The sequence below is a fragment of the Montipora capricornis genome, chromosome 10 (genome assembly GCF_036669925.1).
Source record: "Montipora capricornis isolate CH-2021 chromosome 10, ASM3666992v2, whole genome shotgun sequence".
In the NCBI taxonomy this organism is placed as follows: domain Eukaryota; kingdom Metazoa; phylum Cnidaria; class Anthozoa; order Scleractinia; family Acroporidae; genus Montipora; species Montipora capricornis.
Window position 1 is genome coordinate 33906639 of NC_090892.1, and position 20000 is coordinate 33926638.

General features: G+C 39.4%; 1 protein-coding gene across 2 annotated transcripts in view; it reads left to right on the forward strand.

Annotated features, from left to right (window-relative positions):
• Positions 1 to 20000, forward strand: part of LOC138021942 (uncharacterized) — a 187837-nt gene that overhangs the window by 162922 nt on the left and 4915 nt on the right. Inside the window, exons 24-31 of one of the 2 annotated variants that reach the window (XM_068868967.1) lie at positions 1950 to 2117; positions 2214 to 2375; positions 2661 to 2828; positions 3807 to 4082; positions 11645 to 11947; positions 14617 to 14850; positions 15175 to 15342; positions 18609 to 18830. In XM_068868967.1, the coding sequence (XP_068725068.1) occupies positions 1950 to 2117; positions 2214 to 2375; positions 2661 to 2828; positions 3807 to 4082; positions 11645 to 11947; positions 14617 to 14850; positions 15175 to 15342; positions 18609 to 18830 (1701 nt within the window). The remainder of the gene's footprint in view (positions 1 to 1949; positions 2118 to 2213; positions 2376 to 2660; positions 2829 to 3806; positions 4083 to 11644; positions 11948 to 14616; positions 14851 to 15174; positions 15343 to 18608; positions 18831 to 20000) is intronic. The other variant, XM_068868968.1, reaches the window with a different exon arrangement.

Here is a 20000-nt window from a genome sequence, read left to right on the forward strand (position 1 = left end):
AACGCTTGTTGAGGATTAACTCTACTGTTTACGACATCCCCAGCGGCATGCAATGATCTAAAAAACCCACTCCTATATTTCTATGCACAGAAACATTCACTCTAACATATTATTTTTATGATTTTCAACGCATGAGTAGATGAGGCTACATCTTGTTATGATGACCTATCTATCAAATTTAGGGCATTTTTCCCTTGCCTTTTTCTCCGAAACAAAGTCGGTGACCCCCAGGTTTTTTTCATTTTTGGAATAAGTAATTTATGACCTAACTTCAGACGAGAAATGAAACAAATTTCAATGTTGGAAGATTATTCGCGCGAACGTCCTTAAGCGGCTCTAGTTCCCAATAAACTTACTTGGACGTCTTTTTAAAGACGTCCAAGACTTAAAAGTCCTCTACATAAAACCAGCATTTCAAACAAATCCAAGGTGTAGGACGATACATCAAAGTTCTTATACAAAAGTAAAAGCTTCTGAGCATGATCTTTCACCAAATTTTGGAACTGATTAAGGCGTACAGTTGTAACAATCTTTGTTATAGCAACCACGCGTAGAATCGAACAGACGCCACGAATATCTTTAAAGATGCCACGTAGCTCATCCCTTAGTTATTTAAGGTAGGACTGTTTGGTTTTTAACTCCTCGGTTACAACATGTTTCTGGTACGTCTCAGAAGGCTTTTCTCATTTTTTTGACTTGATTGCATCAACTTTGCCAAAGGTAGACGTCATAGCAAAACTCTGACACAAACGCAAAAACTTGATTGGGTTTCTAGGGTAAGCAGCATAACTTCATGCGTTAATTTCATTATATATTCAAGTTATTTTTATTTTCATTGCTTGATAATAACTTAAGGAGGCTCGAAAGGGTTTTCACCAGAAATAAACAAATACCGGTAATTTCGCTCACCTTTCTCCTAATTCCTATATATATGGAATCTAAATAGATATCTCGTATTTACGAAAACTACGAAAATTCTACACAAACGGTTTAATGGTCACAAATCGCTTTGTGTTGGCCTGTAGCTCCACTCGCGCACGGACTCGAATGAGCGGGTGACGCATGCGTAAAGGCTGATCTTGTAACCCCCTCATTTTTCCTGATTTTGCAACTTTACTCGTTTATTCCGGACGGTGATTTTTTTTTCATTTTTTGCATGTTAGCTTAGATTAATTCTAAACGTTTGTCTTTCAAATTCAAAAAAAAAAATCTGTAGGTGAAAAAAAAGTTAAATATACACTTCAAAAAAACTGAACTTTCCGAAAAACTGGCCGACAGATTTTGTTAAATTTTAAATATTTTAGAGAGTATTTCTAAAATTATCTGGTAACGCTGAATGGGAAAATTTCACCGTCCCGTTTCTTCAAAAAAGACAACATATGTTGATTTTAAGGTTCAAAGAAATGCATAATATCGTTGTCATGGTAACGTTATTTTGGAGGAAAATATAATATGAGAAATCTACGATGGGTACTTAATACCCTGGCCAAATTTCATCCTGATGTCATTACCCTAACTGTATCTAAGGACAGAATATGTTTAACTATTCGAGCCTCCTTAAGTTAAGCCGGAAACGTCGCATTTTAAACCCCTTTTAAACTTTTTTTTAACCATAATTAATATTTTATCACAATGTTTTATAATGAAGTTATATAAAAAAATCTCTTCTTATTAAAATTCTAAACTAAGCGACCAAATTTTAAATTCTTGATTTCAAAAAGAATTTTGCTATTTAATGGTCCGCCATTACTAACTTTAAGTTCTTGAGAGACCTGGATCGAGGGGAAAATGACATCAAAGGCTCTCTAGTTCTTGATTTTAGTGCACCTAAAGGAGAAAATTTCCAATTTGAACTGCAATACCGTCTGTGCTTATTCGAATTTCATTATTTCACGCTTAATATAGTTGAAGGAAAGCAATTCCGCATAATTCAACAAATGTCTTCTTAGGATCTAGACACGGTGAATGTCCAGCTCTTGATCCAGTGCAAGAATGTGTATCGATAACTGGCTGTGACGCAGACAAGAGATGCGCTCTTGGAGAAAAATGTTGCCTTCAATCAGACTGCACTAAAAAATGCATTAAGACTGATGTACCACCATCCCATCCACCACTTCGTGAGTATTAATATAATCTTTTGCAGCAACTGGGGATCTTCTGCTTGGGTACGCATTTAAGAATCTTGTTTAAGAATTTCAATTGTTATATTTCAGTTAAACAGCTAACTTGCCCTGTTCTTGATCCAACTCCCATGTGCGGACTGTCACCAAAGGCACCTAATTGCTTTACGGGAGGTCCAAAGTGCCCAACTGGACAAGCTTGTTGTCTTGATTCCGATTGCATTCACAAGTGTGTCGAGCCTGCCCTCCCCAATGGTAAGTGAGGACAAGGGTTTCGAGTAAAATAATACAATTTGGAGAAAAATCCCGGGGACTTTTTTTAGTGAACGTGCGGCAATACCGCAAACACAATAGCCGAATGAGTTATTGTTTCCTCATCTTAATTTCACCTCAAGTTTTGCCGCGGTTGGAAAAAACTTCTAGACGCTTGCGTAAAACACAGTTGCTTAGATACTTCCTAGTCCTCACTGCGACACTGTTTATGACACTATGTCTTCTCTTTCACTTTTTCTTCTCCTTTTCTGGTGAATGTTCCGGCAGGTTCAAGACCAGGAGAATGTCCAGCACTAAATACAATGCCAACATGTGTATCTATAACTGGCTGTGACGCAGACGAAAGATGTTCTCTTGGGAAAAGATGCTGCCTTCTCGCAAACTGCACCAAGACATGTATCAAGATTAACTTTCCAGCACACTTACAATCTCCAGGTAAGTATGGAAAGCATGGAAAATGCTACTAAAGTTTTTTTTCTTTATTTAATCCATCCTTTTTTTCGTGTGGTGGCCTCTCTTATGAGCATGGGTTTTTCCTGAAGTCTCCTAGTCAGAAATTGGTAAATCATGTAAATATAATCGTAACAAGACAAATAAATGTGCAATGTCTTCTTATTGATGCGAAAACAATGTAAGTCCCACAAACGGATAGGCGTAACTTTTGTATCGTGTCTGCGAAACCAGGCAAAATTGATACTTCTTTTACACTGTTTAACGATGTTAATGTTAAAAGAAAATGTAAAAGAATCCTTACTGTTGATGCTATTCTTTGGAGTTGCATAACTCGAATTTTAATTGAAGGAATTGCTTCGATCAGCGCAATTTCAGCAGGAGCGAAGAGGCTGAAAAAGGGGAGCAAGATCGAACATGGCTCAAATATCATGAAAGTGCTATTGCATTGCACATCGCTTTATTACCTGAATTATCAATTAAACTGGGACGTAAAATCGGGAGTTCAAAAAGCTGTTTTTTTGCTTGAGTGATAAATTTTAATGTGAAATCCGCGGATTTGATGGTCGTTTGAAGACCAGTGGAGAGTCTAACGTAAGTGTTGTGATCATTCAGCGTTAAGAAACAGATTTAATCTTGACTTCGTGCAGATCTTGTGCGTCTGATGATATCTCCTAAGAAGGGCGTTGTTGTTTTCCTCCATGTCTTACCCACTCAACAACTGCAGTGAAGCTGAGCATGTCCTTGTTCTTTGACACCGACCTTACAGTACTGCTTTTCATATGTCAACCTGATGCTACCCTGTTAATAATGATACGAGTGAAAGATTTGTTTGTATATATCCTGGGGTATCACTTCCAGCGTTTCGTCCATCAGTTGACCCCGTTGACTCACACATATGATGTCATCTTCACCCTTTGGTTTATATAATCATTGAGTGGCTCTTTTTACTTTTTTTCAAAGTCCCTCTGAGAGCTCTGACGCCAGTTTTTGAGTACAAACACGGTACACCAGTAAAACCAACTTGTGATCCAGCATGTCATCGATATGCGAAGTGCATAGAAATCCACACAACTGGGGAGTACAAGTGCTCATGCCCTAGGCCATGTTCAAGGATATACAAGCCTGTCTGTGGCACAGATGGAGTAACATATAGCAATGAATGTATGCTCATGTATTCAGTGTGCGAGGACGGTACTAATGTCAGCGTCAAACACCCTGGAAAGTGTACTGAGAAAGGTCAGTGTTGCATTTTAACTGTCAAGTTTTACGTTTAAAATAAACCGTTGTGCATGTGATAATCTGGATATTGTGTGCACCGGAAAAAATAATGTTAAATCCGTAAAATAAATTTCTTCAATAATAACTGTGGATGTAAGATACGATTATAGCTCTCGGTATAAGCAACTATGCAAAATCACGTGAATATTACTAAGTTACTACGTAAGCTACGATGAAAGGAAAGAAGTCGAAACAAAGATGTGAGATTCGGGGATCGAACTCGGGACCTCTCACACCAAGGTTTCGCACTAAACCGACTGTGCTATCCTTGTTCCTCCACTCTTAAAAATAATCCAAACATTAATGAAAGTGTGCAAAGCCTGTATCATGTAGGCATCATGCAATTATCATAGTTAATAAAGTTTGCAAACCGAACTGTTTTAGTAACCGAACTGGAGGTCTGTATGGTAGAATCTTGATCGAGGTCGCCAGGACAGACAGAACGCAATGTAATCAACGTCAAGATTCTCCCATACAGACCCAGCTAACTCGGTAAAAAACATGTTTATTGCACGGCCAAATGTGGCGAGTTACAATACTGAAGCCCTACCGCCTAAAGTACAGAAGAAAGACCTTTGGGCATTTTGGGTTGTAAGAGAGCACAAGCTTGTTGCCCGTCATCTTTGTCCCCGTGTTATGTTATTGTTCAGAGGGAAAAGTCGCTCATCTGTTCCCTCACCGGGTACCACTTGGGGGCCTGTTTTGCTGATCGAAGAAAAGTTAGATGAGACGTCGAAGGGAACGGAAGAGGAACAGAAGGAATACTTGGAGGACTTTCATTAAAAAATTACGGAGCATGACCTCATCTGCTCTCGGCTGGAATCAGTCGACACCAAACCACAAATCGGGAAGCCTGAGTCACCATCGGAAAAGAGTAAGCAAGAATTGCTCAAGCAACTTGCTCACGTCTCTGATAACGTCACTGTAAAGGTAGATAGCGCATCCATAGATAGAGCAACGGGCTATAAATTCCTAGGAGTTTTTATTGATGAAAACCTGTCATGGAAATTGCACATCAAAGAGATTCTGAAGAAGGTACTACTATAACGCTAACAACGAGAGCCATTGTATACAAAGTACTGATTTTGCCCCATTTTGACTACTGTAGCTGTGTCGGGTATATAGGCAAAGGCGTATCCGAAAAACTCCAATAGCATCAAAATAGGGGTGCTAAAATTATTACCTTCTCTAATTATGAAATAAGATCCAAAGACCTTCTAGTTGATTTGGGATGGGGAACACTGGAAAATTGGAGAATACGACAACTCGCTATTTTGATGTTCAAAATCATTCATAACAATTCTCCTTCATATTTGAGAAATATATTCAAATATGTGTCTGACATCCACTCCCTTAATGTACGAAATTCCTCTATTTAACCTGTACATTTCCAGACCCAAATTAGAAATTGGAAAACACAGCGTCCACTACAGATGATCTTCTTTATGGAATAATATCGCTGCAGAAGCGAGAGAGCAGGAAAGCCTAAATTGCTTTAAATCGTATCTCTTAAATGAAAAGAAAATTAGCAAGTTATTGTAATTTAAGTAATTCTCACTAGTAGCTTTTTTTATTCATAGATAAATTAAAATGGTTATAGGTAAATAGATCCTTTACTTAGTTAATATTGATGATAGTTATTGTAAATAGTTTTAATGTTCACACAGATTTCTTAACATTAGTTGTAAATAGTAGTTTCTTTTGTTTTAATAGATTTCTTAGCAATATACTCGTAAACAGTAGTCTCTAATTTAGTTAATGACTGTTTTTCACGGCTCACAGGAAAACCATTGTATCTGTAATGAATGTGATCCCGTGGTTAAATAAAGATACAGTATGTGTGTACAGAAGGACAAGCTAAGCTTTGTACGTTTGCTGAGGAAAATTGAAGGATATAAGGAGGGTGAGGTTGCGGATGCTGTAGTGAGAGTTATTAATCCTGGAATGATATTTAGAAGTTATCTTGAAGGACTTGAGGATTTGACTCTTCTTAGACTAAGGCGTATCCTGAGGTCCCACTATCGAGAGAAAAGTGCGACAGAGCTATGTCGACAGCTAGTTCAGGAACGCCAAGGGGGTTCACAAAATATGCTATGAAGAGCATTGGATATCAGACAGAAGATTCTGTTTGCTTCCCAAAAGGTGGACACTCAGTTAAAATATGACTCTAATTTGGTGCAGAGAATGTTCTTGCACTCACTCGATGCTGGTCTTCAGGATGAAGCAGTCCGAAATCGGCTGAGGCCTTCGTTATAAGTTCCAGGGGTGTAGGATGAAGATCTAATTCGGCAAATTAATGTTATTGTGTCAGAAGAGATGGAGAGGAAATCAAAGTTAGGAATGTCTTCTTGTCGGAAGAGCACCTAGGTCTATGAAGTGGACGCATCCAAGAGAGGAGGAACTGTTCATCAAGAGCTGACTGATAGGAAGGCGACTGCAGAGCAGAAAGATCGTCCCAAGGGGGACAAATTCATGGCTGAACTGCAAGCGATCCGGTCAGAACAAGCTACTTGAAGTCGTCAGTGGAGAACAGTGAGCAGTGCACTAGGACTTCGCCAGGTTATTAATAATGGTAATTGGAGTCCAATTTGGTCTGTAATCATACGAGTGATTAACAAAATCGGACGACCGCGTAGCGATTTGTTCAATCACGAGTATGATTACAGACCGAATTTGACGACAAGTCTTGTTACCAATTAATTATAACCATTACAATTTTACAATTTCCGAGAAAACAAAATTAATGCATTCCTTTTTCACTGTGTAATGTTACAAATTTCTCCATTTTGGAAAATCCCCAGTTTGGTAGGGTAAGAGGTTGTTGCCGTGGTTATTGTGATAAATCTGTGATTGGTGGATTAAGCTGAGTGCACTTAATATGATTGGCTAATGTAACTGTCCGATTTCAGGTATCCGATTACGGCCAACTGTCCGATTTCACTGTCCGATTTCAACCCTACACAATAGTTAATGCACCAATCAAATCTGAGAAAATTGTAATGGTTATGATTAATAAAAGAAATGGTATCAGCGACTCAAGGGTTGCCTGAGTTGTCAGGGAGAAGGAAGAGGAGAACTGCGTGACCATTGTCATATTTGTGGTAGCGGGGACCGCTGGACTTGTGGGTGTCGGCAAAGGAAGTCTAGCAGTGAAAACGCTGGTCAGGGAAAGAGACGGAGACTACAACCAAGGGACAGGAAGTAGCCCCAGTCAGAGATAGCTTCATTATGTACCTCAAGTTTGTTAATTGTCAGAAAGTTCCAGTTTTTAAACAATGTTCAGGGTGTAAAGTAGTACGATGTTGTGGACAAAAGGGTCAGAAACATTATTGGAGGGGCCACAAGAATCTCTGTCAGGCAATTTGACAGTTGGAAACACAGAAATCCTGTATTCTCCAGTCATTTAACACCCAAGCAGCAATTAAATGGTACCAAGCTCGTTGGAAAGACGTAAAAGGGATTTTGTGTTTTGAGTGACATACCGGTCGAAGTCCTTTTGGACACGGGAGCGCAAGTGTCGATGGTGTCAAAGTCCTGGTCGGATGAAAATCTGCCATCATCAGCGGCGAGAAGCATTGAGGAGTTGCTCGGGTAAGAATCATAACTAAACTTAAGAGCCACCAATGGGGGAAGAACACCATTTATAGCTTGGGTAGAAGTACAATTCAAGCTTGTTTCTGATAGTCAACCAACCACACCAGTGACAGTTCCACTTCTTGCTGTTAGAATCCCAATAATTCGCTATAGTATCGTATAAGAAGTATTCAATGATAGACCACACGGAGAGGAAGACAGTTCAACTATGGGCATTACGATTTCAGCTATCCAGAGTGTGTCAGGGGAAAAGTTAAGTGCATTCGGTGACTTCAAACAGAGCCCAGCTGAGGAAAACTGGGTTGCTTTGAAGAGTGGAAGCGAAACCAGACAGTACCGCCAGGACAGACAATCATGGTTTTTGAACCGACTTTAGATGCAATCTTGCCAGAGGGCCTGCAAGTGACTAGGGAACTGCTTACCCTGCCACGAGGCTGTCCCCGTCGGATAAACATTGCCGTCCACAGCATTATGAAACATCAAATAGTCCTTGGTCGGCGAACCCCACTTGGTGGTCTGCAGTTCGTCACATCAGTTACACCAGTGGACGTGGTACGAAAAGATGACAGCTCTGGTGAGACCAAGACTAGTTTATCTGAGCACGAGAGTTCCCCGGTATACCTGGTAAAAGACAGTGGTGCAGACGAAGCGGACACGGAATTGATGGAGAAAGATAACAGCTGTAGTACTGGGTGACTTGACTGACACTTAGCAGTTAAGATGTTTAGAGAAGAATCTCTGAATGAGGATGATGTGAGTTGTATTGAAGAGCTCCAGATGGTGTTGGAATTGTAAGACACAACACCGGTTCAGAAAACTTATGTTTCTATACCTCTTCCATTGCACATTGAAGTCGCAGCGAAGCGCTATATGGAAGACCTCCTGATGGCTCTTTAAATCTCGATCTTCCTATGCCACCCCTGTCGTGTATGTAACGAGACAATGAAGGAAGATGTGGAAGGTTTTGAATCATCTTTGAGCGCTGAACGAATCGGGTCTTGGCTTTACGTTGAAAGGGGAACAAGAACTGGGAATGCGCCATCTTTTTAATGGTATAGATGTAATGGCCGTTTTGCCAACATGATTCAGGAAAAGCTTAATTTTTCAGATGTTTGTCGTGATGTGCGGAGTTCGAAATAAAAGAGCCAAGAACATGCTTCTCGAGTATCATCGTTTTTAATTCATTACAAAGCATCATATGCGATCAAGTGGTTGAAGTAAATTCTGATGGAATGACGGCTTGCGATTTAAATGAAAATCTGGACCGCTTGGGCGATATCCATCAAGGAAAATTCAACATTATTTACGTGTCAGTTGAAGCCGCTATGGATAGGCGTTTCCGTAATTTACTTAAAAGTAGAAGATTCGTTATTGAACAAAACTTTGACTGCGCTTATTGCCGACGAAAGTTTGGACTGGACTGAAGTAAGCTTTCGTTCGCTTGCAAAAGATACTTTATGTTTATTTACACAGGATAAATTTATAAAATGCATGCGAACTATCAGAACCCATATCTGTTTCAGGATCAAGGAAATAAATTGTATTCGTCAATTTCTCTGCTTACCTTGCCCATTGTAAGCTTGAATCCTAAATGAAATGAGACAAGATGAAGACAATTGCACAAAGTTATGCGATTATTTTGAGCATTTATGCTTGCTATTACATTTACGGTTTCGTGACCGTATTTGACCAAAAACTGTGGATTATTAAACCAACGAGGAGTTTTGTCATTTCGTGTCAATTTAGTACGATTCGTTTCGTCAACCACTTTGTACCAAGAAGTAGCCAGCAAATCGCGCTGAAATCGCCGCTAGTTTAAAAATCGCAACTAAAACCTCTTGAATGGTTTCACGGTCTGCTTTGGTGGAGTTTTGCATTTACGGCCTTACTACCCATCGAACTCTGTACGAGTTATGTTCCTAAATTTCGTATTTTACGAGCGCACGGATTGCATACACGTTCTGAAAATAGACTGTTGTTTTCGACAACTTTTATTCCAACCGCTCTGCAAATATCAGCTAGAATTTGTCCTTAAGCATCTTTTCTTTTCGATGGTTTAAGCAAATTCTCGAAAGAAACACAACCAGTCTTACCAGGCTGAGAAGCTACCGTTACAAATTTAACTCAAAAATCAATAAAAATTTCTGCATTGATCTCGGTGCCTCAGTTTGTTTTGACGGGAGTAAACATGTGTTAACAAGGTTATCTGCTATTGGCTAATTTGTTAATGAGATGTAAATCAGCGCGTGTTAAGTCAATCATTACAAAGGTGGGTGTTTTTCAAAAATAGGGGGTTTTCTTGCAAGCGTTCCGTCATTAGCTTGCCCCAACTTTCGCGCGGAAAGCTCACCCTATTCTCCCGCAGTCGCGCGGCCAGAAAAATGAATTCGCTTCTCGCGCGCTGGAAACGCTTGCTACGCAGGCGAGGGGAACTGCGCCTGTGTTTCGATTTTAGAGATTTGAATCGAAAAACCGTCCCTAACTGACACCGGATTCCGAAGGTTCAAGAGACCTTGCACAACCTTGGAGGGATTTCGTGGTTCTCTGTTTTAGATCAGGTCAGAGCATACCATCAAGGCTTTTTGGGTGAAAAGGGTTGACATTTAACAGCATTTATCACGTCCTGCGGACTCTATGAGTGGATACGAATTCCACTTGGATTTAGTAACGCACTAGCCAGTTTTTAACGTTTAGTGGAAGGTTGCTTGGAAGGTATTCGGGATGTGACCTGCATACCATACTTGAACGACGGGATCGTTTACAGTAAACCATTCGAGGAGCACGTGGAGAATGTACGAACAGTGTTAAGGCGTTTGAGGAAACACGGGGTGAAACTTAAACCCAGCAAATGTACGCTCTTTCAGGGTGAAGTGCACTATCTGGCGAGAATAGTAAATCAGTCTGGACACAGCGTTGATCCTGCTTGTACGGAAGCTGTTTCTAGTTCGCAAGTTAACTGGGTTCTTAAGCTATTACAGGAGATATATCAAGTATTTCTCAAAAGTTGCAAAACCCCTCTACGATCTATGTAAAGGACAGAGAGGAAGAAAGGGTCCAATCAACCAAACAAAGGGGACAATTATCATCTCGTGAGCCAATTAATTGGTCGGGTCACATGGTCAATGTGGGGTAGATACTTAGCACTTCACATACACTCTAATCAGTTAAGTCTGTTCAAATAAAAGTGCTACACGGCCAACGGTGGTTCAAAATGTCAACAGAAAAAGCAAAATAAATAAATCACGTGAAAATTGAGAAATGGCTGAATATTGAGCTGACAGTCCTCTTTCTTTCGTTCAACCGACTTCCGTTCTAGTATTGACCTGTTGTTCAGCTTGTTTAAATCAATACATTTCTGCAATGAAGACTCTCACATTTTGTTAACCGTTAGAACACTGCAGTGTTTTTTTTTTTCGTGTCTATGGTATTCCATCCTTTAAACTCCATTCTGGACGAAAGCCATCATTCGGATCTTAAGCAAGGACGACGACGACGACGCCTGCGAGAACGTTGTCTGAAAATATTATTGCCCGTTATTGTAATAGTATGGCGATTACTCCAAGTCGATCGGTTTGGAAAGTGTGAGTACGCATTTCAAAAAAAAAAAAAATGGTGAGAACGGTGTGGATATTTAGAGAGAAAATTGACCTCAAATTTGATTATTTCACTTCGTTGTCAAGATGAGAACGACAAAGTAATGTATCAAAATGTAAAACGCACGTGCAGGGTGTGCAGAACAATTGTTTTTGCTAATTAAACCTATTGTTATATGGCATTCTCGTAGCCGCCTTCGTCGTCCTTGCTTAAGGTTCCAAGTACAATAACTGCTAAACTGACTGTTTGTTACCTCTTCCACAACTAGCAAAGTGGACCTGTGATACTTGCATGATGAAATATATATTATACATAAACAATTTCCCTTATAGGAAAGCCAGACGAAATGTGTCCATCACTTATTCCTACACCAATATGTGAATTGGGAGTCACTGGCTGTTCTAATGATTCTGAGTGTCGTGATGGTCAGAAGTGCTGCTTACGAGGAGACTGTAAGAAAAAATGTTATAAACTAGCCAAATCAGGAGAGTGCCCTATGGTCAGGCGAGAACCATGTCCTCTGAGTAGTGCACGTGACGAATGTAGCACAGACTGGGACTGCCCTGGAAACTTCAAGTGTTGTTCTGAAGGATGTGCAAGGAAATGTACTGCTACGTTTGTAGGAAAACCTGGAGGTAAGATGCGTTCTCCGTTTCCCGTCCTTAAAACTACTAGTTTATTGATACTGCAATCCTTGGGGACGAAAACAACGCAATGAAATGGAAGAAAAAGATTACCGATTATTCTGAATTGAAAGATGAGGTTTCGAGGATGTGGGGGTAAACACCATGCTAATTGTAGTCGGAGCGTTGGGCTCAGTTCCGGTGAATTATAAAAGCTAATTTGACCAAATCAGAGACACTGACTGCAACGTCCGTATTCTCCAGAAATATGCCTTGCTGGGAAGAGCACACGTCTCAAGGAAAGTACTCTCTGTCTGAGGTCCTTGTACATATGTTGCTGGTAAAATCCGTTCTCAGGTTGAATCCGTTTTTACATAGGTTAAATTGGTGATCCTCATTTTACCTAGGTTGAATATGCACCCAGATGAATAGAAGACCCTTTTTTGGAGCCCAAATTAAGCCAAGAGAAAACGTAGGGTCAGGTTAGGATTAGGTTCGGTTATTATACATAGATATCAATTGACTTATTATACAAAAGCAAGTAATGAAAGATCTGCGTTTGGTTAACCATGGTCGTCATTGTACTGTAGTGGTGGAGAGACAGGACTATAGACTCTTTTTTCCCTTACTAAGGTGAGATGTTGAGACCGAATGGATAACTGTATGAATACAGAAACCAATAGGATTTTACGGAACATTAAGAAGATGGGTTGAGATGCGTAAGAAAGAGCTTGGGGGAATGTCTAGGTGTCTTCATTCCTTTTTGGGGGGTTAATAGATTCTTTACACTCGGTAGAGTGCGTAAATGAGGAACCAATTTAACCTTGGTAAAAGCGGATTCAACCTGAGACCGGATTTAACCGACAACATATATACACAAGAACTCCAATATTACTTTGTAAATTCCAAGTGACAATAACAAGTAACAATGACAAGGACATTAACAATAAATATTGTCCAAGTTACGATAGCTAGAGAAAAACGAAGCCTCGACTATATGTAGAATGTGCAAGGAAAATGATGACAGCGAAAGACATCTGGCCACGGTTGGTCAAAAGGTAGATAACGCAATCCACCGGATAAATCACTACCCAGCGGATAAACACTAGCAAAACCAGCTAAGTTATCTAGTGGATAGCGCTATCCACCCTTCAAACAACTGGGGTCTGGCTAGTGAATGCAGCATGCTGACTCAACGTGAAAGCAAAGCAAGATACTATACAAGATAGTGCATTACTATATTGGGCACTATACAAGATGCACACAAAGCAATGTGCGAAGGACCTTCATGACATGCTCCCTTCACCTAACATAAGACCTCGGGTCTTAAGATCAAGCACTTCAGTGCCAGACCATGCCCTTATCTAACCTGAAGCCAAGACGCATACACTTGACAGAAGCTTCCTGCAAATGGCCATCCAACTATGGAATAGTCTGTCAGCTCACATTGTTGGCACTATTTCACCATTCATATAAGGCCGTGTCAACAAGTATCTCCTGGCCACTACATAGAAGTTCCTTTTCATTTTTCGTTTCTTATGAGATGGAGTAAACCATTTATTAACATCCTGAAACATTTTATGCACTGGTTTGCTTTTGTTCACATTTGCGATTTATATAAGAAAAAAAAAAAGTTGCAAAAAAAGTTGCAGGGTCTGTACACTGAGGCTTGTGTGATAAAGTATGGCATCCCCTATGCTAATCAGTGGTATGATCATAAAATTCAAATCACTCCTCTTCGGATAAAGTAGCACTTTTTTGGGACTTTAATATTCAGACGGACCATGATATTGAACATCTACGGCCAGATAACATTGTATTGGAGGCGACTGGAAGGAAGATCTGGTTTATAGACATCGCCGTTCCTAATGATTTGCGTTTCGTGGAGAAAGAGGAAGATAACTTCGAACTTGGAAGAAAATTAAGAACACTGTGGAAAGTACGAAGGAGGGTCATCCCTGCTGACGTGGGAGAATGAAACTGGGCTGGCGGAGAGACTATTGGAACTGAACACCAGGGTCTCTGAAGAACTGCTACAAAAGGTGGCACTCCTTTGGACATAGAGAATGTTTAGGAGAAGCCTGGAAGATAACTTGGCTTAGGTTACGCGACGTAGCCCGACCAGCAGCTTAAAGACTGGAAGAGGACCAGATCAGTGAAACTGATGATGATCATGATAATGTCAACTGTATTGAAGTCTCAAGCTTATTTTGGAGGGGACAAGAGCGCTACCAATCAAAGAAGCTGTAAATGAAATCACACAAACTTCAAACATTCGTTTTTTGAGGATAGGGAAAAACCGAAGTACCCTAAGAAAAACCTCTCGACGCTAGGTGGAGAACCAGGGCGACATTGTCAGAAGGCGACTGCTCTCACCAATGCGCTATCCCTGCTTCCTCTGTATTAGAATAACGCGAAAAACTGTGAAGTTTTAAGTCTTCTCAAAAAGCAGAAAAAAATATTGCTTTGTTTGCGAACAGGTAAGGTTTCATCGTTTGTCGCCGTTTCAGTCCGTTTCATAATTCTTTCAAATGTTGATGTCAGTGTGTACATGCACTTGATACGGCTGACGTACTATAATACTGCACTTCCCTTCATATAAGATGGTAATTTTAGAAGGTTACGCGTTTAATAATTATGTTTCACATTAAAGAAAATGTGGTTTGTTTTTGTTTGCTTAGACGACCCCTGTGAAAATTCATCGTGCAGCGGTACCCACCCTGTGTGTAGAGTTCAAGGAAGTAATGCCACTTGCCAATGCCGGGAACAATGTCCTCTTGATCATAATCCAGTGTGTGGATCAGATGGAATCACATATGAAAACAAATGCATGTTGGAGGTGACTGCATGTAATTTAGAAGATGGAGGAATGCTTTTAGGACAACTAACTTACATTGGCGATGGTGACTGCACAGGTACGGGGTTTCTGACTGACATATTGGATCTGGGCTTTATAAATGGAAAACATGAAAGTTGCGGTCAGTTTCTGTTACCTCAAGTCATAGTTATAAATAGTTAAACAGCTAATTTTCCATCACTCTCCTTAATTAAGTATCAGTGATAATTAATTTCATTATTTTGGTCGTATACCAGTTCCTGTTAGAGGGTCCTTCAGCTTGATGTCATAGATTTACTTAAGTGAGAAAATGGATATCACAAGTACTATATACACAAAATTAATGTTGTCAGAACGTTTAGAGTCTACTTAAAATACAGGAGTGTGTTATTTGCTTCAACAGTGGCACAGATATGCAGTCTACCACCGATAACTGGTCGTTGTCAGGCTTCCATGAAACGATTTTTTTTCAATGCAACTTCCCGCACATGCGAAGAGTTCATATTTGGAGGATGTCATGGAAATGAAAACAAATTTGACTCATTAGAGAAGTGTAAAGACTATTGTGGAGGTAACTTAATAACGTGTATTGGATTGTTTTATCCGCTACACATGAGCCCTAGGTTTTCAAAATCATTTATTTCAGCCACCCTCTTTCCAATTGCAACTTCTGATACGTCTGATGTATATATATATATATATATATATATATATATATATATATATATATATATATATTTCTATTTTTTTATTTTTATTTTTTACATAACTGGAATACATGTCCTGGTTATTTGCGGTAAATCTAAGGTCTTGTCCCATTTTGCTGAACGCATCAAGCATCACGGAACGGTGTATAATATGACACATAATAGAGAGTGAATATGCTCTGGAGAGGTTATTTCGATACACAGATATATAATTATGCAGGCTAAAAATGCGAATAAAAATAATAATAATAATAAAATTCCACCACGTTAGAGGAGGCTCGAGGGTTTTCCACAGGTAACAGTGGTTCTCTAATGGAAAGGAATTGCAACAATGGCGACCCTTTTAGCAGGGAAACGATTTGGCAGAAGTGATCAGCAATTACGTAGCTGAAGGCACGTGCAAGTGCCAAAACAAATCTACTAACTTGTTTTACTGGTTCAAATTTAATTTATTCGTCTCTTGCGCTGGACTCACTCAAAGAAACTAACGGTTGCTCGGAGTGGTTTCTCTCTCGGGAAGCGTAGAAGAAACCAACTGCTCGCAGGGTACACCAAAGTGGAAGTAAGAACAATTTAGGCCTGAATGGGATCTAAAGAAAACCTCCACTAAAACAAGTTAAAACAACAAAGACATATAAGATCTACGACACAACTGAAAGAATCTCATTGGACACTCTTTGACACTCTTTAGTTAAACCAATTTGTTTGTCGTTCCAAAACATTTGTTCAATCGCCTTTTGTCCCAAGCATTAATTTATCAATCGAACCTATGTTCAATCGGCCATTTGTGCCATACATTCTGCTCTGTGAACCAAACCAGTGTGTTCATTACGCCAGTTTGTTAAACGCCTTGTCTTACGAACAAGAATTTTCAAGCACTTTATCGCTGATCAGCGTATTCATTCACAACTATTGAAAGAGTTAATTAATTTCTTGACGCAGTGTTCCGTCGTCAAGCTTCAGTGACTTTCAGCGTAGTCATTTCAGCCATAGTTTTGGTTGAGGGCGTACAAATACTGGCCATAACTCTCGTTGCTATGAAGTGTGAAATGCACACTTCAGCAGAAGGCCTTATTAAAATGAAATTTTGAAAGTTCGAGAGCTGAGATGAATACATTTCGACAGTGCTACATTTTGTACGCTGCAACAACAAAAGACTACATGCTCAGGGGGCAAACATAAGTTTCATACCAATAGAAATTTATGAACGAAATGATATATGAAATGAATGATATACTGAACTGTAGATATGAAATCAAGTGAAGCTATGATCCTCGCAGTTATGGACGCAATTTTAGCAATTTCGTCCAGAAGCCTGAAAAATCCAGGACTTCAACATGGCTTGAACCCGTGACCTCGCGATGGGCCTAGAAACAAATACCCCGAAAAATGCTCTGAGAATCTATTCAGGAATTCCCAGTTTTTTCCCTAAAAACCCCTCCAAAAATCTCTAAATATCCCAAAAAAATTTTAAAATCCCTAAATATCCCCAAACGTCATCTTCAATGGAAATTGAAGTCACTGAAACTTCACTTGGCTCCTCCACCATGTTTGAAACTAACTTCCCTTGCAATGATGGGATGCATTAGAAATAGGAAACACCGATGCCCAATTGGATTGCAGTCTAGCTGTCAACAATGGGACAAAATTATTATTTCATAGGAACTTTAAATAAAGCGGCAAAGAAAATGCAACATTTTTTCTTCAAAATCATTTTAAAATCTCCCACAAATCCCACTTTTTTTCTAAAAATCCTCAAACTTTCTAATAATCTCCTGATGCTCTTAAAATTCTAAAATAATCCGGCTTTTTGTGTCTAGGCCTACCTCGCAACACCGGTGCGACGCTCTAACCTACTGAGCTATGAAGCCACTGACTTTGGAAGCTGGTCATTTTTGGGTTATAATTTTCCAGGGGATCATGGATTCACTTGATTTCATATCCGCATTTCAGTATATGATTCATTTCATACATCGTTCATTGATCCATTCCTCACGGGAAAATTAGAACCCACAAATGACCATTTCCCAAAATCAGGGGGTTCATAGGTCAGTTTGTTAGAGCGTCGCACCGGTGTCACCAGGTCACATGTTCAAACCCCGTTGAAGTCTTCAATTTTTCAGGCTTCTCTATGCAACTGCTAAAATTGCGCCCATAGCTACGAGGATCATAACTTCAATTAATAGGAATCTGCCACTTACAGTTTAGTTCTGACAAATGTTAATACATTTTCCAGGCTTTCATGTCGCTGCTACTATAGTATCGCTTATAACTGCGATAATCATCTCAAGTTTTAACAGGTGATACGTATTTGGAGGGTAGGGTTGATTCCACCAATGTGTTACAGTGAGTTTGCTTTGCGAATTTAATCCAAATCAACTTTATAGCTATATTTTAAATTTAAAAACATGTTTCGACAGAAACTTCTGTCATCTTCAGTTTAAATTACAAAGTACAGAGTTGAATATATAGTGCGACCAAAATGCTAATTAGCTGTAAGAAAACATGACAATGTAAAAGATTACAAAGAAAGTTTTAAATCAACATGATAAAGCTGATGATTAAGTGTAGGTTTCTCCCATTGAATAGTTGGAAGGTGGTAGAAGCGTGATCTAGGATGCTAAAACAATCATTAGAGCACAAAGTGCGGCAATGCTCACAATTCTGTAGATGTTTGAAGACGTGCGAGGAAGCCATTCATATTCAATGGGAAAAAGAAGCCATTCATATTCAATGGAAGAAACCTACATTTAATCATCAGCTTTATCATGTTAATTTAAGACTTTCTTTGTAATCTTTTACATTGTCATGTTTCCTTACAGCTAATTAGCATTTTGGTTCACACTATATATTCAACTCTGTACTTTGTAATTTAAACTGAAGATGACAGAAGTTTCTGTCGAAACATGTTTTAAATTTAAAAAGTGTTGTGTTGTTTCATAAATATCGTTATCCCTGCTACTATCCAGAACTTTATAGCTCTTACTCGAAAGTGATTTAGACACGAAAACCGCTAATAAAGTTATTTCAGTAGGCTTCGTTAAGTTCCCTACCGTTTCATTGTGTTATTTGTATGCACTAATAACTGCACAACTGTCTTAGATTAACAATGACGGCCTTGTATTTTCAGCATTGGATGCATGTGAGTTAGATCCTTGCCCAGATCCATATGCTATCTGCAGTATTTCTGACGCTGGCGAGCGTGAGTGCGCTTGCCCACAAATTTGCCCAAAAATCTTCATGCCAGTGTGTGGAACCGATGGACGTACATACGGTAATGAATGTCAGATGAAAGTTTCTGCCTGCAGTCAAGGAATGATGATAAAGGTCAAGTCACAGGGAGAATGCCGCGGTAATTTAGATTAGATTGAATTCTTAAAAAAAACGTCATCGTTGATATTTTGAAATGCTTTACTGTAGTGTGTTAAATTTTAAACGGGAAACTTATGTGCTAATGGCATTTAATTGCAAAAATGACGTCAACAGAAACTCACCCATTATAGATAACTGGGTATAGTGCTGTAAACCTCAGTAATTAGCTATAAAGGATTGGGGATTAAAAGGTAACTGCAAAATGGCTGTAAAAATTTGTTGCATCATTTCGTGGGCTGGAAATGTGGTCCAGTGTTGATGGCGGTGAATTTGCATGCGGTTTTGCTGGGTTTAAATTCTGCTCACTCCACCGGCTGATTTGTCCTCGGTGTTTCTAAATTCAAATTCACAATGCTCCGTACATAGATGTCTGATTGCCTTCTACCAGAACGTAAGGATTATTCAATCATCATGTTTAATTCAAAATGCTTCAGTCTTAAGCATATGAGCATATGAAACGCATACGAGAGCATATCCCACAAGATAGATTGTCGTCGTATTCGTCGTCATTATGATTATGATTATGATTATGATTATGATTATGATTATGATTATGATTATGATTATGATTATGATTATGATTATGATTATGATTATTATTATTATTATTATTATTATTATTATTATTATGTAGAATTAAGCACAGGGTTTTTCCCTGGGGAGAAATATCCAGTGAAGCCTCATCCCGAGACCTCAGACTTCCAGCACTTTTCTGAGGATATGTGCCGATCCGAGGAGTACCGACCACTATCACTGGCACCACATTTGTTTGTTCATACTTTTCAGTTTCTTTCTGTAGTACGTTACTATCTCCGGGAACAGCTATATCCACAATGATTGTTTCCTTTGCCTTTTTTTCCCGAATGTCTGGCCTTCTGTGATGATTTCACTGCCTGTTTGGATGGTAAAGTCCCAAAACAGTTTTACTTCCCCATTCTCTTCTACGCTTTTGGGGGAATGCTCATACTCCGCATTTGTCATTGCACTCAACTCCATATTCCTTGCAAAAATTCCCAATGTATGACCCGCCCAACAACATCATGTCTTCTTACATTCTCTCTGCGCAAGCTTGGGGCAACTAACAAAATATGCTGCACAGTTTCATTGTGATTACCACACATTCTGCATTTGTTTGATACATTCAGTATAT